Source organism: Vicugna pacos, chromosome 9 (assembly GCF_048564905.1).
Source record: "Vicugna pacos chromosome 9, VicPac4, whole genome shotgun sequence".
Lineage (NCBI taxonomy): Eukaryota > Metazoa > Chordata > Mammalia > Artiodactyla > Camelidae > Vicugna > Vicugna pacos.
Genome location: NC_132995.1, coordinates 69519658 through 69544146, shown reverse-complemented (window position 1 = coordinate 69544146; position 24489 = coordinate 69519658). Strand labels below are relative to the sequence as shown.

At 41.6% G+C, this 24489-nt stretch overlaps 1 protein-coding gene and 1 non-coding gene across 12 annotated transcripts in view; both read left to right on the top strand.

Moving 5' to 3' along the window:
- The window catches only part of CDC14A (cell division cycle 14A), a 145928-nt gene extending 123056 nt beyond the window's left edge, over nucleotides 1–22872 (top strand). For 7 of the 11 annotated variants that reach the window (XM_072968119.1, XM_072968122.1, XM_072968121.1 and 4 more), the window contains 4 exons: nucleotides 2073–2188; nucleotides 3971–4018; nucleotides 6139–6261; nucleotides 6982–7518. In XM_072968119.1, coding sequence (XP_072824220.1) covers nucleotides 2073–2188; nucleotides 3971–4018; nucleotides 6139–6261; nucleotides 6982–7432 — 738 coding nt within the window. In that variant the 3' untranslated portion in view covers nucleotides 7433–7518. The other 4 variants (XM_072968120.1, XM_006197366.4, XM_072968126.1 and 1 more) reach the window with 3 other exon arrangements.
- Nucleotides 16011–16083, top strand: TRNAA-AGC (transfer RNA alanine (anticodon AGC)). The gene has a single exon. It is a non-coding gene; the product is annotated as a tRNA-Ala (tRNA).
- Nucleotides 22873–24489: the final 1617 nt, after the last annotated feature.

Below are 24489 nucleotides of genomic sequence, written 5' to 3'. Positions count from 1 at the left end.
CATTTTTTTTCCTGAAGACACTTCTGCCTTCCAACCCAGGCTGGTTGTGCTCTAGCCCAAACGTGGAGTTCTGACCTGGGACCTTCTCTTTACACTTTTCAGTTGGATCCCTAATTTTCCTGGCTCTCATGTCTTCTTTTCCTGGAGCACATCCCTATAATACTTTTCTCAGGAAGATTTGGTGGGTGGTAAATTTTTGTACCTTTGTACCTTTGTTCTACCTTTATACTTGACTGATAGGTTGAATTTTGGAATTTCAGGATGAAAATCACTTTTCCTTAGAATTTTGAAGACATTCTAGAGCAGGGAACACAAGATCCTTCTAGTTGAATGGACAAACAAGATCTCCTGGATTTTCCCACAAAGGCCCCCATTGGACAGTGAAACTGATGGGGTGGGGACCACGTCAAGTCCTTCAAGAAGCTTTCCTTGCCTATCTTATGAAGGCTAATACACTTCTTGATCCCACCTCATGTTCTGGAGACTCTGGTGATGTGCTAGTCCTTCCATCAGGCACAAGTGACTGGTGACAGCCCGCTACACTGCATGCTGGGCGATGCTAAGCTCAGCTTCTCAGGTGTACCAGCCTGCTTGCAAGCCTCGCCTTCAGGGCTGCCCAGCTTCTATTCCTGCAGACTTCCTCGGGTGGTGATAGGTTTACCCCCACCGGGTTGTATGAACAAAGATGAATAATATAGATGGTTCCTTGGGACTTTATGGATGGGCGCCTTTAGATGACTGTAAGAGAGCCTTCTGACTCTGAGGTTCCAGGATCCTGTGACTGTTGAACTGGTGTTCTTTGCCAGGATGACCCACCCTGTGATCTTGGCTTGGCTTGATCACTTGTACTCATTCTTTAAGACTCAGCTAAGGGATGGCTCCCCTAGGAAGCTTTCATCTTCATTTCTTCTTCTTTCCCACTGCCTGAATACTTTGTATGTGTGTTTTTCTTTTTTAAACTCAGAGCTGTAGTAGAGAGGTGTGGTCTTTTTACCCAGGACATGCCTGCTGAGCCCCAGATGTATCCATGGATCCCAACATGGGTGAAAAAGCAGGAGGAAAAAAGGCATTTTGATCCAGGAGTGGCTGTCAGAAATGACTAGAATGTGACTGAGGGAAGTATATTTTTGTACATTCTTCATCAAAGAAGAATTCTAGCTTTAAAGAGGAGAGGAGACTCTTATGGCTAGAAATGATCTTAGCAAACTCAAAGCTTTTGATTTTTTTTTTCAGGTGAGGAAACAGGCAAAATACAATCTTTATGGTGCAATGTTAGTATGCTGTGGTGTATATTTTAGAAAGAACATTGGATCTGAGGACAGGAAATCTGATTTTAAAATCATAGCTCTGTTGTGAACGGTTTAGGGGAGCTTAGCAATATTCTTAACTTCCACAAACACCTCTTTTTTTCATCTTTAAACAAAGGGTAACAGTGCTCTCCCTACTGCCGCTCCCTGGGTTGTGAGAATTAATTGTGAGCTGGCAAGCAGAAAGACCTAGTGTGCTACTTCCATATTTTTTCAGCTGTAAGACTTATTTCAGCAGGAAACACACTTTCCCAATCTAGTGAGTTTTAACTCCTTTCGGAAAAAGTTCGAGTGCTTTATTAACAAGTGTCCAATAATAAGTTACTGTGTAGATATCCTAAACTCTTCTGTCTTTCACTTTTGTAAACAAGTTATGAAAGTTGCAGTGATGGATCCTGGTCGTTTCTGAAAATGTATCTGTGCTGTATCTCTTGAGCCAGCCCGCGTCTAAGCTGTATTCCAAAGCATGATTATGTCTGCGGGAGAGTCCCTGAGGTTGTGGGCCATTGGAACAAAGCTCCTTTTAAGTCCCACCACACCCACACCCAGGCTGCTTTGACTTGGAATTTGGTCGGTATATTTAATTGGTGATTAGTCCAGCTTTCTTTAGTATGTATGTGGCCAATGCTGAATTCATGGTGCATTAAAGCTATTTAAGATAATCTATATAAAATATATAATAATAATTCATAAGCTATTAAGGAACTCTATCTAAAGCAGAATTATTCATAATAACCTTTCTGTGGAACATGCATTTTTTCCCAGAATAATTTAGAAGAGGATGAAGATGTGGAAATGAAAAATAACATAACCCAGGGAGACAAACTCCGTGCCTTAAAAAGTCAGAGACAGCCACGCTCCTCGCCATCCTGTGCATTTAGGTAGGTCTGTTTTAAACTTTTAAATTTATTTTGTACCGCCACTTGTGACTACAATATCTAAGCCTCTCTCTTGAATATCATTCTGTAAGTACCATGTCCTCCTCTCATTTTATGGTTTATTACTATTTTGTGTTATTTATTTATTATTTTATCCCCGTGGGGAGTAGCTAAATTTTAGAAGCGAATTGAAAACAAATGCTGCATCTTAATCTCTGGGATTCCGCCTTAAACAGCTAAGCAGTTGGTTGTCTCTGGGACGTTGTTCACATTCCCACTGGAATTCTGAGAGTGGCATGCCGCTCTTCTCCTGTGGGTGGGTTTCCTGTCTTGTGATGAATGTTCGCAGATGTGCCGAGGCTTTTGTGTTTAAAGTATGCGGAAACGTATTGTATTCCAAGCTGTGGTATGCCCTAACTCCTTAGCCTTACTTCCTATTTTTGAGAATTAAATAAGCAGTTCTTATCCATGCCTGGGAACCATCTTGGTTTGTAGGTCTGAAATTACTCATCAGAATCACCTGATGGGACTTAACTTCTGACTGCAGCCTTTGAAATCTTCTGATAATTCAGCTTAGGTTTAAAAGAAAAGCCTTCAGAATCAATGTAGGTACAAAAATCTATAAACATCAACATTCTCTATTGGAATATAAGGGGTGGCAAGTCCACAAATGAATATAACGGGAAATGGCCACTTTCCTTTGACTTTTAAGCGAGGGAAAATGCATAGCAAGAGGGACGTTTTGCTAGTATGTTACACATCAAACACATACTCACGTGGAACTTAGTTTCCACGTGTTATCTGGGAGGATTACAAACACTGAAGTCAGATTGGGTCTGGTCATACCATTACCTATGCTTTGAGTACTGGTTTCTTGCCCTGAAAAATGAAGGTTCATACAGCTCAAAGTTGAGGTCACTATTTTCTATAATAAGGTGGGAAGATGGGCTAGGAAGCCTGGTAGTTAATAATAATCACCAGCTACCACTAGGAGATAGAGGAAATGTACCATTTATTGAGCAGCTGCGATGGGCCAGGAGCCGTGTTAGGTGCCTGGTTTAGACGTGAGGATTAGCTGGGTTTGCACAAATGTAAGCACCATTAACCACGTTTGAGTTGGTTGCTTGATGCTAGAGAGGTTGACTCACTCCCTAGCTGATATTCAAAGCCCGTGCTGTTCAAAGTCCATGCTCTTTTCACTGTATGTATTAAGTCAGTGGAAGCTTCTTCAAGATCGGTTTACTTTACCAGTCTTTTTTATTCACCATTTTCCCTTGAAACTCTAAATTGCTTTATATTGATTAAAATTAATTTCAGACAGATTTATCTGTGATTTTGAAGAAATCATAAGGGGGAGGAAGGGATAAGTTGGAGTATAACTTGGCAAATAAAAAGGCAAAAGAAACGAGAGAATCTTTGTGATACAAACTTTAGAAGGCTCATGTTTTTCTTTCCTTTTTCTTTTTATCCTCAGAAATTTTTTCGTTTTTGGGGGACTTAGTTTTTCTTAACAGCATCATGGCGTCATCATCAAACATGCTTTACCCTGAGTAGACGCAATGCCGTCCTCTGCTTGAAAAGCAATTTGCTGTCAATGAAATTCAAGATGAAACAAAATGACTGAAATAGATTTCTTGCTGGTTCTAGGATTTATTTCATAAAGTGAATAAATACTAATACCCGTTTGCAAGGTTTTCCCCTTTTACCCACTGTCTCCAGATGATACGTCTTTGCCTAAGTGTGTGACCCTGGTGACGTGTGATCATTTGTCTTTGATTTCCATAGGTTGGAGGATATGAAAGGGCATCCAAGAGCAGTGTCCCAGCCTTCCAGGTACTGTCGGCGAGGTTGAGTTTCCTGTAGCTTATAAATGAATGCTACCTATTAGATGCATTTCCCAACCCTGCAATCCAAGGGAATAAACTGCACACAGCTTTTCACTCTTAAAATTCCTTCCTTGCTGTTTCAGATGGTTAAAATATGCTTTATTTTGAATGCCCATCATGAAGAAGTTTTGTTTTCCTGAGGTGCCCACAGGGCTGTGTGGCAGTGGGCATGATGCCAGTGTACACTGTGTGCCTAGAGCATTGTGGGGTCTCTAATCAGCTACAGTTGCTCTGCAACATGCCTTTCAAGGAGGGAGGTTATAGCTCACGTAGTAGAGCGCATGCTTAGCGTGCACGAGGTCCTAGGTTCAACCCCCAGTAACTCCTAGTTACCTCCTCCCCCCAAAATAAAACAATTAAAATAGTACAATAATGAATAAAATATTAACAAAAACAATAACAAAAAAAATGCCTCTCAAGCCAGTGATAGGTTGCACTTTGAATTTTTTTAACATGTCTGTTAGTCTTCTTTCCTCCTACTTTTGCATTAGTTTTATTTCCTTACCTCTTCTCTGCTGGAGGAGGAAGCATTAGTGTTTTTCCCTGGACAAACGTGCCCTGAACGCTCCCTGGCGGTCTCTGGCTGCCAGCGTCTCAGGGTCTGTCCGGCCCAGGGCTCGGCGAGGGCAGTAGGAGTGTCTGACCACACCTGCCATCAGCGGAGCGGGGAGGAAGCAGATTCACCCCTCCCCTCTGCTCTTATGCAGCCCTAGCTTTTAGGGTTGTTTTGTGGGGGCAGTTCTGAGAGGGCCCAGACTTCTCTAGAAGCTTTGAGCTGCTTCCTTGGCCAACTTTTCCCATTCTTATTTTAGAGGCAAACCATGTTACAAGCTGCTGTTTGGAGGGAAAACAAGGTCCAGCTACATTCAGCGATTTGTCCAGAACAAAGCAGATACAATATTAAAACCAGGCCTGGACCCTGGCTCTGTCCAGATTGGAGTCAGTTTTCCCTTCCTGTTCACTCAGCAAACATTTATTGAATACCTGCTCTGAGTCTGGCCTGTGCCAGTCACTGGGCATTGAAATGAGAGGCAAGTCTTTGCTCCTGATGGAGCTTATATCAAGACGAATACCAGACAATGACGTGTGGGGGAAGAGCTATGATTTACTATAAGAACGTATGATGGGATGCTCACCCTGCCTGGGATTCAGCCCTAAGAGGTAGCTGCTGATTGGACCATCAAAGGATAAGCAGTCGGAGGGAGTCAGATGAAGGTGGAAGAGAAAGGAGGAGGGGGAAGTAAGGAGAGAAGATGCCTTGGCAGGAAAGGTAGCAGATGAATCCTGGACAGAGGTGTGGGTGCCATCCACTCAGGGAACTCAGGGCATCTTGCGTGGCTGGGGTAGAAGTGTCCAATGGGAAAGTGTGGTGAGCTGGGCCTGCTCAGAGAGGCAAATGCCAGATTTTGGAGGGCCTTAGAAGCCAAGTGAAGAAGTTTAGTCTTTCTCGGCACCGAGGAAAGATGAAATGGTTTAACAGTAACGTGACATGATTAGATATTTTGGATTTTGCTGGAGGCTACTCAGAATGTGCGTTTTAAAGAAGATTAAAAGGTGCTTCTAAGAGTCAAGGATGAGAAGCAGTGATGGCCTTACCTAGGGCAGTCTCAGGGTGGGAAGGAGAGGATAGATTTAAAATATAAAGAAATAGAATCTAGGGTCTTGGGAGGCATGAATGCCAGTGGCAAGGAAGGGAAGGGAAGTGACCAAGGGTGGCAGGATCGTGGTTACCAGCAGGACTTTGGATCCTGGGTTTGGAACCCGGCTCTGCCACTTGCTGGCTCAGTGCTTTGGACGAGGAGCTTTTCCTCTGTGCCTCCGCTTCCTCCCCTCGCCAGGCACTGGGTTGTTGTGAGGATGAGCGGCTTTAACGTCTGCAAGGTTCTTAGAGGAGCGCCCAGCGCAGAGCGAGGGCTGCAGCAGTGTTGGCTGCTGCCAGAGTCACCATTACTGGGACCTGCCATGATCTCTTTAGTGTTGATCAGTTTCTCCTGTCCTAGTCACCTGACTGCGTGTTAAGATAGCACAGCTTCTGTGTGACGCTCTGCCCGTTTTTTCTCCACAAAGATTGAGTTCTTCCCCACAAGGATCTGCATCTACTTTGAAGACCTCAAAAGTGGCTTTGTCCCCATCAGTGACGGCCAAGAGGATAAACAGAGGTTCCTTGTCCTCCGGCGCCAGTGTAAGAAGGTAATTCTTCTGTCCTTCTGGGGCCCCTGCGGTGGCGGGGTAGGGGGGAAGGTGGCAGCAGACAAGGAGTTCGGTGAAGTTTGTGAGAGGAGGGGACCGGGAGGAAGGGGAGAGACCATGAAAGGCTTGGTGGCCCTCCAGTCTTCTGTTCCTGTCTTGAATTGTCGGGGACACGGCCACGGAGTGGATGCCATGTAACGTCCCTTTCCACAGCTTGCCTAACGTGATCCAGAAAACGGAGTCCAGTTGCACGTACTAGTAACACGCGATACTGTCATTTCTCCCCCGAGGTGAATGGGCAGAACTGAAGTGCGTAGGGGCACTTGCTGTGGTCATATGATCAACTATAAAGAGGTTAAATCTTGTCCTTAAGCCTGCTTTGTACTCTCTCTTTATAGAGTCCTTTTCATTTCCTTCCTGCCTCAGGACAAATAGGACCCCCACATGGTCTGTTTCACGATCTCTGGTCAAAGCGTTTTAGCCCGCTTCTCGGGTCTTAGCTGACTCCTTTTGACAGGGGGAGTTAACACGTATAACTAAAGGCCGCATATTAGAATATCACCAAGAGCGGTAAGGAAGCCCTTGTGTCACCATCAGCACCAGCCAGACTGTCTTCATCGCATTCCCCCAGCGTTGAATGATGTGTTTTAGAACTGTGACCTCGGCGTGAGTATACACGGTCGTCTCTGTTTTACCCCCTCATCTGTGTTTTTCATCCAGCTTTTCCATAAACTCCCGGCTAGCCAGTTCCCTCGGGAACTTGAACAATGCAGCAGATGACCCAGAGAACAAAAAGGCTGCCTCACCCTTGAGGGTGGGTTTCATAGCCAACCCGTTCACCAGCCTCCTGAATGGCAGCCCCCAGCCGCCTGCCAGGAATGACCCTGAGCTCAACAACAACCAGTCCAGCAGAAGCACCAGCAGCACTGGGAACCCCCTGAACAGTCAGCCGAGCCCCCAGTGCGCCAAGACGGAGGAGCCCAGCACCGCCCTCCGGCCCTCCTACACCGGCCTCTCCTCTTCCTCAGCGAGATTCCTGAGCCGCTCCATCCCCGTAAGTTCGCAGACACCAGCTCTTGGCCCTGAGAACCCTGAATGCAACTTTGGTGCCTTGCCTTCCCCTCCGAGGCTGCCACCCAAGAAATTCAATAGCTCCAAGGAAGCCTTCTGACCGATGCCTTCCCTCTGTGCTGGGAGACTGTCTCTGCATGTGCATTCTGCTGGCTCCTCTTCAAGTAAATGCCAAGTTTCAACCCAGTTTTCTTCCTTCCTTCTTTTTCTTCTCTTCCTGCTCCTTTTAAAGTGATTTCTCTGAGAAGGGAAACAGCTGTCATTTCCCTTCCTCATGGACACTATTGACTTAAGCTACTTTTCAGTTAAATTTTCAAATCTCTCTGAGTATCGAGTGCAAAGTCAGGGGCTGAGGCATAGGAGAGCCGGCCTCTGCTCTGGTTGGAGTGGTACCCTGGCTTCTTCCACATCAGATGCCAGAGGATGAGTTTGGAGCATTTACATGTGGAAGGTGCTGAGTGGATCGTGTCTTCTCAGAAAAGCACCAGGCCCTTGACTGTGTCACCTCCTGCAGGGAACTGACCCAGAATTAATTACATGGCAAACAGAAGGTGCTTATAAGGCAGGCTTGTAAGTAGGTACCCAGGATGTAGAGGAGGAGAAGGTAGGGTAACAAGATGTTTAAAATTAGCTGTCACTCTCCTAGAGACAGGATGGAAGATCTCCAAACATGTGAGCCCTTTATTTTGGTTACTAAGCCCCCTTTTAAAGAAATAATCCCTATTAGGGTAAAACCTTGTTAATCTAGGTAACAGCTAAGGGGCCCCGCTTTCCTTAGCAGTTTAGAAAGCACTTTTCTAATGTGAGGATGCAGCATGTGTGTGTGTGCGTGTGTATGTGTGCGTGCGTGCGTGTGTGTGTGTGTGTGTCTGTGTGTTGGTTGCACTCATTACTACTCCCATTGCTACCTCAGGCCTCTTTCAAAGTTTTTTTCCCATTCTAGCCACATAAGTCCTTTCTGGCACACATGATTTTCCCCGTGTGATTGTATTCCCAAGGATGTTCTTCAACATTATTTTATTTCCCTGTATAGATTACAGACCCAGCCCACCCCACCCCTGAATTCGACTCTAATCCCACTAAGTTATGGGTACACATATATCCGTAAAACTTAAATCCCGGTAACTGGGATTAGACGGAAAATGAAGTGTATTTACATTTTCACGACTAGGTTTTAGAAGTCATAGACTTCACAGCATGAACTGAATTCAGTCAACATTTTCATATACTGATTGTGGGTGAGCCTCTTTTTTAGACCAGAGTACAGATCATTCTGTTTTCAGAAAAAATGTTACACATACGGATACATAGGTAATTCTATGAGTATCTTGCAGATTTCACAGCTAATGGTTTTGTTTTATAACTGGATCCCTGAAACATGGGTAGCTTGACAAGAATAGCATTCTGCTGGCTCTGGACCTCAGTTTTCCTCTTTGAACTTTCTTTAGATGATTGTTGGAGCCCCTAGCCCGCCATGTTTACAGAACTTAATTTTGGTTTCATTCCATAATTTGTTGTTTTTCTTCACTTCTCCTCCCCTTCCCCATCCCTCTCCTGTCCTGAATAGAGTGATTTTTCCAATAATTAAATTTAAAGTAATACTCTGTGTCTGCAGCTGCTGCTCTTCCCCCTTCTCCTTCTTAAATTGGTCATCTTATGGTAATGCAGAGTGTTTCTAAATAGAATTGCCAGCAGGACAACACTTTCCTCCCTCTCACCCTCCCAGGAAGTGAGACTAGCTGGTGTCCTAGAGCCGATTTTGCCCCCTTCATCTTTGCCTAGACAACTTCTTTGACAGGCGGGGCCCCAAGTCCTACCCCTGCTGGCTCACTGGCAGAAAGTCTAATTTAAGATGGTAATTCCCATTAAATGTGGAATAAAGTAGCAAGCTGAGAGTTTTTTTCCTTTATTAGTTCACTGCAGCTTTTCTAATGGTTACGGGTTTCTTGTCTAAATAAGATGGCCCTTCTTTCCAGTGCTTCTGAAGATGGGAGACATACGACCCTTGAAGAACTAGGAATAAATTACTCAAAAACGTTTTTAAACCCTTGGGTAGGCAGTGAAGTCTGTATGGCAATATCCTCCCAGCACCTTTAAGAAAGACCCAGAAACTCCCAGAGGGTGAAGGTGCCGGGCGTTTAGAGGGAGTCTAATATTTTAAAAGCTGCAATTAGCATCTCTCTTGAAAGCCGCAATTGCTCTCTCACTTTATGCAGCAGTTCAGCCCCCAGAAAAATGTGAAAATGATTTCCTCATTCTGTCATGAAATGGTTTAACCCAGGAGACAAGAACAAATGTTAAGGACTCCTTATGGCTGCGACAGAATTCTGAGAAGCAGGGTTGATTTTTATTTGTCTGGCCTGGTCTCTTGGTCTTGCACTTTCTCCTGGCCAGTGCAATGCACCAGGTTTCGTTTTGGTTGACCCACTTACTGTGAAAAATCAGTTTCCCCTCCCTGACGTTCAGAGGAGTTTTCAAATGCTTAAGAAATGAGGGACGTGTGATGATGGTGTGGGTGGGGTGGAAGTATTTTATTAAATTGAAATTACTTGAGGTAGCTGTCTTGAATATTTGCTCTGTGTTATTTTTAAGAGACTTACCACTGACTTGCTATTCATCTCCGTTGTCCTCACCTGACCCCGCAAGTCCGCGCGAGGTCATGATGCTTTCCCCGTGAGTTCTTGCACACTCTGCCTTGGTCACTGCGATACTCAGATTCCCACTCTGCATTTTCATCGTCTACTGGCTTATCTGTATCCTCCACTGGACTGTAAGCTCTGTGAGGGCAGGAACGGTGCCTCTGTTTTTCATAGATGTGTGCTCTGTGCCTGGCATATATACTAGGCACTCACTGGGTACTTCTTGAATGGGTATATATTATGGATGATTGGGTGTTTAAATGAATGAATGTGATAGGAGTTATTGCTCTATTTTAAAGATAAATAATTTGAGGGTTTGAGAGTTTAAATATTTGCCCTAGATTATACTGCAAATATGAAGCAGAGCCATAATTTGCACCTGGGTCAGTTTGACTCCAAAAAAGCACATTCTTTTGATTACATTATGTCATATATATATACTGTGGTAGATGTTTAAAATAGAGGGATATCTAAAAGGTAATCTCATTTTTTCACAGGAAGAGTTAGGAAAAGCTGTGAAGAAGGGGTAACATTTTAGTTGGGCTTTGGAGGATGAATAGGAGCCTGTTAGGAGTCTAATGAGGAAAACAGGAAGAGGAAGAATGGACATTTCAGGCAGTGGGGACCGCAAGAATGGAGGTACAGTGTTAGTACTGTAGTTAAGTTCTTAGGTTCTAAAGACAAGGAGACCTGGGTTCAGATCCTATCTCTACCACTTCCTTGTGGTGAGTACTTTGGCAAGTTATTTAACTTCTCTGAGCCCCAGTAGATGAGGATAATAATAATCAGGAGCAGATCTAGGTTTTGTGCACCCTGAAACTTACACAATTTGATGAGACCTATAAAGAGTACAAACTATTTTTGTAAATTTTATGCAAACATATGAATGTGTATTTTGAATGCGGTTTGTGCGGACTGTGAGGCCTTGAAGCTTATGTGGTAATGATAATAATATCTCTGTAATAGGGTGATTGTGATGATTAATTGAGATAAATCATATGAAGTAGTTTACACAGCACATTTAGATAATGCTCAATAAATTTCGCTATTACTGTCTTAAGAGCAATGACTATTCCAGTGTAGCTAAAGCCAGAGATGGTTACCTAAAGACAAGGCTGGAAGATTAAGCTGAAACCAAACTGGGAGGTGCAGTGTGAGCTACTGGAATCTTTTCAGCAGGAGTGACTTGATCACATCTGATTCGATGAAGATAACCCTGGCAGTCACGAGGCTGGGAGCTCTCAGCAGAAACCCTGGAGGCAGGAGACCAGATTGAGCCCTGTCTGCTGTCCCCGGTCCCTGGCTCAGCAGGAGTCCTTGGGGAATTTCTGTGCTTCTAAAAAATTATTCTGTGTTTCAGTGCACATAATAATACAGAAACTACTAAACAATAATATATGACCTGTAGCTCTAACATGTTTATTATGAATTTTAAAATAATATATATATATTTTTAATGGAAACTTAACTACCTGAAGGAAAATTCTGATCCTTAGTAAACATCTCTTTTACAACATTTTTACATGAGGAGTTCCAAAATAATGTGCTTTGTTAGAAAAAAAATACATATTATATATATATAGTCAGGTTGGCTACAAAGAATTTTTTGTCACTTCTGTTGTTGGGGGTTACATTAATCTTTGCTTATGGGAACAGCCTTTTATGAAAAGCTTCTGTTGTATTGACTGTAGGGTATTTAAACATAAATAAGATACGCAATCCTATTAAAATCTTTTTTGTGACTTTTAGAAGTATTATTAAGTGGTAGCTTATAGTAAGTTTTGTTATTCACTCTTCTATGTTGATCTTCAGACACTTTCAAGGATGCTCTCCTGGCGAGGTGGCAGGTTACGTCAGCGATGCCATCCACCATCTCTCGGGATCTCCCCATTCTTCTCTGTTCTGCCGCTTTCTCGTCTTTGTTGTGTTAGCCTTGCTGACGATCTTCCTAACTCAGTCTTAATTCACACTTTAAAGTAGAGCCACAAACTCTTTCTGTAAAGGACCAGATGGTCAAGTTTTGGTTCTGTTTCCTGACTACTCTCTATATATCAATGAACGTTCCCATGAAGCTTTATCTACAAAAACAGATGATGGCTGCATTGGGCCCGCAGGCTGTAGTTTGCCGAGCCCTGCTGGAGAGCTCTGCCAGGTAGCAGGTCCCGGTCTCATCGTCTTACTCCCCTGTTCACAAGTGGCCAGTGATCCCCTAGTGCTGGGACACTGATCCTGAATTCCTTCGCTGAGCGTTCAGGCCCCGTGTTCTCTGCTCGCCGTAGCGTTCCTTGCTGCCTCATTTACCCTGCTTGTCCCTGAGTGTGGTTCCCTCTCCGTGTCCTGGCCTTTGGAAGGCCCTTTCTTGGAACCCGCCTGCCTTCTTCCCCAGCTTCTCATGTTATGAGAGAGCATGTTATCTCCCGTATACCCTCTGAAGCCTTTCTCAAGAAATCGAGCCCGCCCAGTGTTTTACTTCTTAATCTCTGTTCCTATTCACGTAGGATATTTAGTGCCTTATCAATATGTAATGTTGCTTTACATACACATGCATCTGGGTGTGTTTACACGTTGTTCACCTGTGCAGCTTTAAACATGCAGTCTCCGAATTTTAAACTTTCTGTATCCATTTTATAAAATTCTTTTATGTTTTATGGTTTCTAACGCAGTACTCGACACTGAAAGGAATGAAGAATACTCATTTGGTTTAAAGTTGAAAGGAAGATTCAAATGAAATATTGTGCACTGCTTTGCTTTAACAGTCTCCTTATGCCACAGTTGAAATTGGCCTCAGTGCAATTCCCTGTCCTGGTGTTCATGAGCCATTCTCTTTTTCCTTCAAGTTCTACAGTTTTGCCATATAATCTAGACGTCGACTCATTATAGTTTATCCTTCCTGGCCTCAGTGTGTGCTTTCAGTCATAGGGCTGATGGCTTTTTCAATTATTATCTCAGACAATCAGAAATTATCTTTCTGGATATTGCTTTTCTGCCTTCCCCCTACTCTTTCCTTTTGCAATACTTACGTTAGAGCCTTTCAGTCTGTCCTCAGTATTCTTACCTTCTGTTTTATATTTTAAACTTCCTCTTGCTCTAGCTGTGTTCTGATTGAATTCCTCCTATTATTTTCCAGTTCACTAATTCTCTTTTAGCCGTGTCCATTCTGCAGCGTATCTCTAATCTGTTGACCTTTTGATTTCAAAGGCCGTTATCTTGCATGTCCAGCATTTATAATTCATTCTTTATGATAGCCATCTGTCCTCACTTGGACCTGCCTATTTTGGCTTCATAAATCCTTGTTCTTTTTATGGGTATTCTTCATCGTCTGTCCTTGAGGATCTCAGACGGTAAGTTGTTTGGAGATTGCTTTGTCATGTGTCTGTGATTTCAGTGAGAGCCCGTCTGCTGGTTGCAGGCTTTGTCAGTTCCCTTGGTGTTCATGTTCCGTGTGTGTTTTGGAATTTTCATCTGTAGTCTCCCTCTGGGTGGGAGTTTTGGGTTTCTCTCCCCTCTCTATGTTTTCCTCCCTGCCTACTGGCTTTCTTCTTGTCTCCACTTGACCCCTGGGCCTTCCAGTCTAGAAACAGATCTTAATGACCCAGGCTCTCTTCCCTTGGTGAGCTCGGCAGGCTGGCTTCTCAGGCAGGGACGCAGCTCTGCACAAACCCTGGCCCAAGGCAGCGGTTGTGGCTTCACTCAGTCCCTTTCAGATGGGAGAGCCTGACTCCAGCCTGGGTTTCAAGCCAGCAGCTTTTGTCCTGTGTGCCCCCAGGAATGGGACATCTGCCTACCTCTGTGGGCTTCCAGCTCTGGAGCCAGTGGCCTGCCACTGTGTCTTAGTTTGTTTCTAGGCTGTAAAATATTGAATTTACTTTTGTGCCCTGTTGTGCCTTTTCTTCCTTGTATGTTAAAAATATTTGGTTTATACACAGAGAGGGTCATTTGGAGCATAAATTTCAGCTCCATCTTGACATGAAGTTGGTTCAGTCTGGGTGATTTACCATTCAGGGCCTTTTTCAGTGTCCCCCCAATCCTCAATTCAAACTCATTTCCCTTCACTTCTGAGCATGAACTTCCTGCTTTTGCTGTATGGAACTTCTTAGGTCCTTGAACATGCCCTGCTCCACACGCCTCCATCTGTTTTTCACGTGCTGTGCCCCCAACCTGGCTCACCTTTGCTTCTCAGACCCCCTTCTTCTCAGAAGTTGGCCTAAATCCTACCTCCTCTTCTGAAGCCTTCCTTGACCTCGCCCAATTATAGCAGTCATGACTTTTTCTAGAGTCGTCCCATCTGTTCTGGCCATTTGGCCTTCATCATTTCTGTTTTGTGTTGAGTCACCTGTCTCATGGATGTAGCCCTTGAATCCCCACCGAGCTGGTTGGTAAACTTGAGGTTACAAACCACACCATCTCATTTTTGTTATCTTCGTGGGCTATGCAGCTAGCATTGGACTCTGCTTACTTATTTGATTATTGATTTATTTATTCCATGCTGTCATCTTTTCCAGTATCGAATAGGTCATTTATCTCTTCCAGAGAATTGAAATTTACTGTGTGTATGCGCATGTATGTGTACGCCGTTTTAACTCAGAAGGGCAAGTTTTTATTGCAATGCCCTGTTACACACAGACACACATACTTGTGGGTGTGCATGCACATGCAAAGCACAGATGCCCCATGTACATGACTTGTAAAGTCACTGGATTTGCCCCCAATGGAAGAAGTCTTTGGTAAATGACATAGGCTCTGTTTGATGTTGAATGTCTAAACTCTCATAGCTGATATGTGTGGGAGAGGACTGTTTTATCCATAGAAGCAGATACTTCTGTCTCTTGGTCAGAGCATTGTGAACCTCCCAGCCTGCTGTGATATTAATGAGGTCATCGTCTGTGGGCTTTGGCATTGTCAGATTCAGTCTCTGATTGGAAGTTATTAGAATGAGAAGAAAGGATATTAAGAAAGTAGTATCTTAATGAGCTCAGCCACTATAACAAAAATACCCTAGGCTGGTAGGTTATAAACAACAAATTTATTTCTCACAACTCTGGAGGCTGGAAGTCAGAGATCAGGTCCATTAAGACTGAGTTCAGATGAGGGCTCTCTTCTGGGCTGTAGATTGCTGTCTTCTCTTTGTATCCTCACATGGCTCTCTCCCACGGCCAGGAGAGCTCTCTGGGTCCCTTTTATAAGAACACTAATCCCATTCACAAGGTCTCCACTCTCATGACCTAATTTCCTCCCAAAGGCTCGACCTCCTAATGCTGTCATATTGAAGACTTTGGCTTTACTTTTTAGCAACCACTACTGCTAGCATTCGTGACAGCATTCGTGACAACTGTAACATTTTTCTAATCATTGTCATCATTATCATCATCATCATCATCATTATCACCATGATTTATCTAGTACCTCCTACGTGCCACACATTGTTTTAGGTACAATACTTACATACTATTGTATTTATTTAACCCACAGTTTACAAATGAGGAAATTGAGACTCAAAGAGGCAGTGACTTGCCCAAAGTCTCACAACTGCTGTATTCTAAACTTCCTTGACTCCAGTGATCTTTATTTTTATTCACTTGGAAATCCACTTCATAGATGTTCTTACTACTTAGAACATTGCTTCTGATATCTTGGATTCTCTAAGGCTCCTGTCAAACATTTACCCTTCTCCTTAACTTCCCCATGACCCCTTCCCACCTCCCTCAGTTTACCTCCTTCTGTAGCCCACATGTCATTTCTGCTTCCTTTTCCCAACATCCTCTGTTCCACATGGACCTTTTTTCTGTAGCCACTTTATCACTAGCCTCCAAAATTAGATCAATTCAACCATCTCGTGTCTATTTCTAGTCTCTCTCGTCTAAGCTCTGTTGGAGAAAATCCCGTGACCTTGCTGGTTGACTCCATTTCAAATGAATTTCTGATTTACCCTGGCCCTTCAGTGCTCATGACTAGTTTGCTTATCCCATTTTGGCTCCCTTTCTCTTCCCCACATTGGCTGATCCAAAGCTTTTTTACATTCTTCACAGCTCCTCCAAGGGGGGAGGGTATAGCTCAGTGGTAGAGCACATGCTTAGCATGCATGAGGTCCTGGGTTCAATCCCCAGTACCTCCATTAAACAAACAAACAAATAAATAAACCTAATTACCTCTTCCCACCAAAAACAAAAACAAAAAACAAATTAATTAATTAAATTAAAAAAAAAAACAAACAGAAAAAAACATAGCTCCTCCAACTTCCAGGGCCAATTAACCTGACCCTGAGTTCTGCTGAGAACAGAATTTTTCAGGAATAATTTCCCTTAACTGTCCTCTTCTCTGCCTCAAAGTTGATCGGCATCAGACTTGTCCCTTTATTCCCTTTTTAAAAAAGAAACCCTACTATTTTCCAGTGACAACTCCACCTGTATGTTCTTTCCAAACTCTTCTTGGGAGTTGCCCCATCCGCATCCTTGCTCTCTTACCCCTTCAGTCTCTTACCTTCCATTTGCCTGTCTCCTCACCTGCAAACAGGTACAGGATGGCCTTAGCCAGTTATTTCTCTCAGTTCCGTCACCTGTCACAGTGTCTCCTTTATGGCCAAACGTGAGCAAGGGAGGAGGCCCCCCCATCCTGGTGAAAGTCTGTTGCACAGGCTGCCACCGACTCCTTTAAGGCAGAGCTGACGAGCTCCTGTTAGTTCTCATTCTTTGTCTTTCTGCAGCGCTTGATAATATTGATCACCTTTCCCCCTTTAGTTTTGTCTCTTTTGAGGTTTGGAATATTTATTTTCCCACTTCTCCTCCCCTACCCCCCCCCCCCACACCTTAAGTAGTTACCTATTTGTCATCTTCCATCTGCCCCTTAGTGATTTTTCCCAAGGCTCTGACCTTGGTCCACTCCTGTCTCTGGGTAATCATCTCCTGAGCTTTGGACTTACACTTCTGACTTCCTGTGGGCATTCCTGGGAGAGAGTACATGCTCTTTCAGTTGTCCACTCCTCCCTTGTTTCCTGGCTTACTAATTGCATTTTTCTACATCCAATCATCCAAGCTAGAAATTGAGCATTGTCTTTGACACAACTTCTGCCTTTCCCTCTGCCACATCCAGCCACTAAGCCCTAGCCGTTTTCCCTTTGAAATGTCTTTCTTTTTTTGTTGTTGTTCCTCCATTCTTCTCACTGCTGCTTTAAGCTCTTTGTGGACTATTGGGCTAGCCCTTTAAATGTCCTCTCTGCCTTCAGTATCTCTTGCCTTGAAACTTTCCTCTGTGCTGCTGTCAGCGCTAGATTTCGAAGACACAGCTGATGAAATCATTCCTGGGTTCAGACTTGTTCAGTGTCTCCACTTTGTGCTCAGCACCCCTTCTGGATCCACTGACCTGCCACTTGGGGCCCTTCCCCATCAGACCACATGCCTCCCAGCTCCATCCTCTCCAGCAGCTCCTCTGGGCATCCTGACCGGAGGCCTGCAAAAGCACCACACCCTGCCTCCTGCTGAGCCCTTGCACTTGCGTTTTTCTCTGCTTTTCCCCCTGTCTCTGCTTGGTTTCATATTTCCTGGCCTGGCTCACGAGTTATCTTTCTGATGAGGCATTTGTGACCTGTCCACGAGGAATGCCTTTGCCTTCCCGTCTCCCATGGGGCTTGGCTCACGCCCCGACCGTGGTTGCTCTCGTGTTATAGTCACTGTACCTGGTTCTCTCTCTCTCTCCTCGGCCGGCTTCCAAGCGTCTCAGAGGCATCTTTGTTTTCTCAGGTTCTGAAGTATAGAAAGTGCCTAATAAATACTTATTTTATTTATTGAACTACAAGTTGGATAACATATCTAGGTTCACGAGCATTAAGCGCAGGGCTAGTTAGGAGCCTGTCACCATTGCAAGCGCAGGAAGCACCAACAGAGCAAACAACGTCTCCACTTTAGCTTGGATATACAGTAACCTGAGAGTTTTTTTTTTTTTTTCTAGAAACGTGGCTTTACTAAAATAAGAGAAAATACATTTTACCCAAGCTTGCATCAATATAATTTTGGTGTGCAGATGAACTGAAAACACGTAATGGTTGGCTGAGTCAAGTTGGGTGTCAACAATCTGTCACCTAACAATTGAGCTCTTTGTGATTGTTGAAGAGCACGTATTAAGTTCCCCCAGAAAAAAGAATCTATTAAAAGTTATGTAGGAAGATGAAAGAATAGTTTATACAGCATTTTAGTTAACCCGAATTGGCTTGTTAAATCTTGAGGTCTCTGAAATGCTTAGAGAACACTAAAGAAAAATGTTTTATTCTTTCAAAGCTGATTTTATCACAAACCTTAGCCTTTTTGTGTTACTGTGAGGCCAATAAAACCGTACCCAGCTTTGCTGCTTCTAGTGTTATCGGGGAAGTATTGTCATGTTAGCAGAGGCAAATGCTTTCAGACACGTTCAGTAGTGTTGTGAAGCCACATTTGTGGAACTATGTATCAGTGCACACATTTTGTGTGTTGTTAGCTTGCAAGCAATACGACAACTGGCAACTCCATCGCAAAGCCATGAAAGACCCGGAGTATAGAGGCGGTTACAGGTAAACCTATTTTTCCCCAGTGTTTATTTTTTCCTTATTTGCTCATTAAAACTGGAGTTATATGTGATACCATATTTTCAAATGTGTCTTTTTCAATCAATGATGCCCCTAAAACAAATCACTTTTTAAAACAGTGGTTTACAGTATTGTGTTAGTGTCAGGTATACAGCAAAGTGGAAAATAAGTCACTTTTTAAGGTGCTTTTTGCCTCTGTAGTTAGAACTCAAGTCAGGGTAACTAGGGGACTTTTTTTTCTTCCTTAAGAGACTTGGGGAAATTGGGAGATGCGGGAAAGGTAAAGTCAGTGTGGCAAAACACATGGTGATTTTGAGTGAGGATTTTGACCTGGGAAACTAATGTTCCAGATCACAGTGTCTTTGCTTCAAGCTGTTTGAACGATAAGACATTATTTTATTAATTTGCTGGCCAAGACCTTAACTTCCATTATTCTTTGCAATGTGCTGTGGTTGCTAGTCAATTTGTAATTTTCTTTTTTTAACTATTTGTGCAGTATTTTGTATCTGTAATTATTAGACATTTTTCTACCATGATTAGGTAACTGGGCTGTTTAAAAAAGAAACACCTCCAGAATAGCTAAAATTTTAAAGTCACTACCTACATCTGCCAAAACAGATTAGTAGTGCATTTCCAGAACAGAACAAATTGTCTTGATCTCCTTACCTAACACTTTGTTTTGTGTCAAATCCAGTTGCTTTCAGAGCAAGAATTCTTGATGGAAGCTTATATTTTGACATAAAAATTGGGGGGGGGGTTGCAAGTGTAAGGTAATTTTATCCTTCTTTGGCAGGCTGTATTACTCGTTTATGGTATTCATACTGTGAAAATACCATATAGTCATGATAAACTTGATCTGGTCTTAACTCACTATAATCCTGTTGAACTTAATGGCTGCATGAACTTGAATATTCTCTTTGAGAAACTAAAATCTCTTGGTTCCATAAATAAGTGCTACCTTGTAAAGTAGTATTTACACCTTAGGTCTCCCTTCCTTCGTACCCATACTGTCATTGTGGAGGGGTTTTTCCCCTTGATATTGCAGATACATTAGGCATCAGTTCTTGTGGTAATGATAAAAAAAATTGGCCAAGCAGAATTAAAACTTTAATCAGAATATTTAAACATGGGCATTCTTATAAAGAAAATTTCCTTATAGAATATTCCAGAAAACTCTTTTGGAATTGGTACTATTAAAAATCATTAAAAATGCATGTATCTCCTTTACAGTAAAAAATATTACATTCTTTTGTATATTTTAATATTTCTTTGCTCACTCAGAATCATACCCTGCTCTTTAGTTGTCTGTGTCAGGTGATAGAGGATGTTTGAGCGAATACGTAGTGATCACAGGACAGATGTCTTGAGGCACTATATTATGGTGGCTAAGAGTCTGGGCTTTTACAGCCAGATGCTGGAGCTCAGATTCCTTCCTAGTGGCATGATCTTGGGCTAGCGTTACTTTCCTGCTTTGTGCCTCAATTTCCCCATCTGTAAAATGAGTTGTTCAGAGCATTTAATGAATTAATACATATAAAATGTTTAGAACTGTGCCTGGTGTAGAGAAAGTACTCATAAGTAGCTTTTGCAGAATAATTGACCTGTTAAGTAATGTATCTAGTTTATCAAGAATTCCAGATAGTTATACTTTAGTTGATCTATTTTTTGAATAATAAGATCAATAACAATAAGGATACTGTTTATGGAGTACAAAATATATTTGCACTTTACTACAAAAATTAAAAGTGCTAATAATTGCCTGTTGTATTTTCTGGGATATTAGGAAAGGCTTCCGCCAGAGACTAATGAATGTATACCTCATGTGAATGATAGAAATCCCTAATATTCTTGACTAGTTCTGTTTTCCAGTTCAGTAGGTGTCATGAGTCCATAAAACAAATAAATATGTGTACACTCATATTTACCCCCTATATATTGATGCATTTGTAAAAATCCTTTTCCCTGGATGAAAGTTAGTTTAACAAAGGTCACTTGTCTAGTATCTGTTCATTTGCTGCATCTCTGTTTATTGAGAATTGATGGAACCTTAGAGGTGCTTGCAAAAACAACTTTGCTCTAAATTTACAAGCAGTCAGAGGCGCTTTATCATTTCTGTTAGTGATAATATGAGTAACTGTTCTGATTAGAACAAAAACAAAAGGTAAATAGTCCCAAGAAAGCTTTGGCCAATATACAGATTGCGTGTGTGGCATTCTTGCAGCTGGGGAGACCTCCTGGCTCTGCCCTCCCTGCCTACTGGCCAGATTTCAGAAGAAACTGGGAAAAAGCATCTAGAAAAATGATAGTCCACTTTTAAGCTCTAATCCTGAGCTGGCAGCTGATGTCCCAAGAGTTAAGTGTACATGGGCTTCAAGGCTTTGGACCGGTTTCACTGGACATTCTCAAAGTCTTACCTCTTTGATTCTCTCTGTGACTTCAGGTATATTTACATGCCCTCCGTCTTGATCGTCTCTCCTGTTTTCAAGCCTCGGCGTAAACTACATCTCGTAGTGAGAAAGTCAACTTGCCAAGCCTTTTCCTATCTTCCTAGCTACTCTTGACATTTCACTTCTTCCTAGAAGCTTGCAGCCTGGAGAATGCACCCCGTTGCCCCCACCTTCCCCTCCAGTCCTTGCCTAATCCTTTGCTTGTGCACAATGTTACTCTTATCCTACGTTTATTATCATTAAATGTTGGCACCTTTGTCTTTTCATTTGAGGCACATGTGAGAATATGGTCTTTTGCCCTTTGAGGGCAGGGACCATAACTTTTGATTCATGGTGTTGATAGACGTCTCCTTAGTAAATGGCTGTTGATAGGATATAAAATTCAGTAGGATTTTGAAGCTGAACAGTTTGAATCCTTTTGTAAATTATTTGCAAAATGGACAGATTCTTTTTTTACTGCCAACTACACTATCAACAAAATAGACCAGTCTCAGAATTGATGACCTATCAATAAAATGCTGCAGATCAATTTGAAAAATAATTATTGGAGGAGGAGAAAAGGGAATTTGGTAGCAAATCAAGTAAACTTTGTTTTTCCAAGGTATTTGATGAGAAGAATTGTGCAGAAAAATTGTAAACGCTTAGACAGATTTATGTTCCTTCTTTCTAACTGCTGTTTGCTGTTCAGAAATAACTGTGGCAGACTTGTCTGCTCATCCTTGTGTCTTTTCCTGGTTTGTCTGTTATCAGTACATTCTGATTCCATGTCCCAAGCACACGCCTTTTAGACGTTGTTATCTAATATGATGTGGGAGGAACTTGCATCGTTTATTTTTCTTGAAAGTTGCCCACTGTTTATTATGTTATAGCTGCAGGGTTCTTCTGCACAAAAGCTTTCTGGGTCTTACAATCAGATTTCAAAGCTAGAAGTGCTTTGTGTACCCCGAAGTAGGAAGGATTTGTAAGATATTTATTAAATTCAAATATTCTTAAGGAATCTATTTAAATGACCTCTAATTCTACTGCATTAGAAAAATTAACATTCATTTCATATATACTGAATTAAATTAAAAAGTATATATATATTCTTAAAGTATACTCTAATAATCTTCTGTTCAGTTATAGATGTCATTTAATTTTTTTGAGTAAAACCCAATAGTATTGCACAAAAGCTTAGAAGTGAGTTTAGTACTACCTACCAATTTCCAAATAGTACTTAATCTTTAATCACTAGTATTAAATTAGCAAGCCATTTAACATATAAAGTTTTCTTGCAGTCACTTTACTAATTGAATATCTCATTCTTAACAGATGCTTTGTCTCCCTTGTCTTGTTCTATTTTTTTTTCTTAGTTTATTTCATTTATCTTTTATATAAGAGACCCACACTGCCTTGTGTTGAAGGAAGCAGCTTTATGATGTACGAGGAATTGTGTGTGTGATGGAATTTAACCTCAGTTTATGTCTCTCCCCCGCACAGTCCCTTCAGTCTGAATACGTTCATTACTAAGGCCTTGCCGCTCTGCTGAAAGCTGTTCCACTGTTAGACAGTTTCTTCATCTGGACGAGCAAACATAGAGAGAGAGCAACTGCTTGCCGAGGCGTCTCTCTGCCTTCTTACCTTAAAGAGAGCACTAAGATAAGACCTTCGTGAGACTTGAACCCAGAAAACTCTGGTTAATGACTACTGTATAATGCACTGAAACCATGTTTATGGAGATGTCAGTCCTTTTTAAGACAGTTTTCATGCTGAATTTGGTATTTTGAAAGGTGATTTTTAATGTGTTTCGGTAATACGTTTGTTATTACATTTACATGTACAGTGTTACATTATGTATGTATTGTGAACTTTAAAAGGCTATTTTGATAAATTTATAAATATATAAAATTATGTAAAAACTAGACTATATTTTGATGTAGATTTTCTTGCTGTTTGCTACCAAAAATTTGTATTTTGAATTTTAGTATGGTTTTATCTACGATGAATAAGTAATTCCTCTTTGTTAAGAAAGAGTGAGGGAGAAAGTTTTTAGAAAGTGATTTTTATGCCCTCCCCCCTACGAATACGGTGCGCCAGTTCATTCTTTCGAAAAGTCAGTCTAACTTAGCAGGTTTCCCCCGTTTATCTCTAGCAAGCGCGCAGTTGTTTGCTGTGGCTTATTTAGACCATTTCCTTTCCCTTTGTTTTTGTTGCTGAGCCATTTAGTTTTGCATCTTTGGGGGCTTTAAGAAAATTTAACATCCAGTTGAAGATCAGAATTCACTGACTATTTCTCTTGAAAGCATGATTTTTCTCTATGAAATGACTCAACAGTCCCAATGCCTTTCTTTCTTTCCTCCTCGCAAAAGAGTTCTTAACCCAATTAGAATATTCTCATCTTGGTACGAGGTTTTTGCCTGTAATCTCACATGGTCTGGCACCAGTTTTAAATCAATGAAGAGAGAAAAAAAACTGAACAAGATGCTGCTAAGGAGTTCCATGTATTAATGGAGATACGTTTAAAATGGAGTGCAACCTCCTGACACACACTAAATGTATTTGAAACCTAAAATGAAAATGAGGCGACTCCTGGGTACTTCACAGCCCTTTCAAGTATGTGTAACCTTATACTTAGGCTCTAGAAGCCTGGAAGCTTCTTGTCCATGGGGATTTGGGAGTCTTAGATCCTGATCGTCTTCCATGCTGCTTAAGAATGGACTCCTCAGAGACAGTTAAATGGATTCATATGAAGTGCTTTTCTCTCATTGAGTTATTTATAATGTATTTATTAGAAGGGGGTACCTTGAGACTATTACACATGCTTCAGCAAAACATCTTTATGTTTTACATTTTAAAAAAAGTATTTGAATGAATGTTTGACTCAGGTTTGTCAACTTAACCTGCAAAAACTGCAGTACCAAATAATTGCACTGAACGGATGAACAAATTAATTGTATGTTTTAGGAACTGAAAATTAAACTAAGTGGAATTAAATTGTATACCTTTTCTAAGGCTGAAATAGTAAAATATTTTATTTGAGTTATTATACAACATGATTGGTTAATTATATAGGAAAATGATAGTGTTTTTAAAAAATTTTCAGTGAAAAATAATTCAGATGACATTTGAGAAGTGGGGGAAAGGGAACCATATTGACAGTTTTAGTTCTGTGAACACTAATCTGTGTGCAGCTATTAAATGATTGTAAAACCGACTACTGTAAATTTTCCATAAAAATGTGTGTATATTGGTCATATGTATCTACATGGGTATGTCTTAAAATTATTTATACACATGTGCATACATAGACAAACCAAGAAGTATATGTATATAATATAGAAAGTATATAGCAAAGTGATTCTACTCCAATAATAAAAATTGTTTGACATGTATTTTGTTATGAATAGTTTACCTTCAAAAAGATATTTTGTTCTATTTTAAAGTGTAGAAGAATACACTGCTAATAAATAATAAAAGTTTTATGCAATTTACATTTTCCCTGGCTTTTGTAATTTGGATTTAGAGTTACCAATGTACTGAA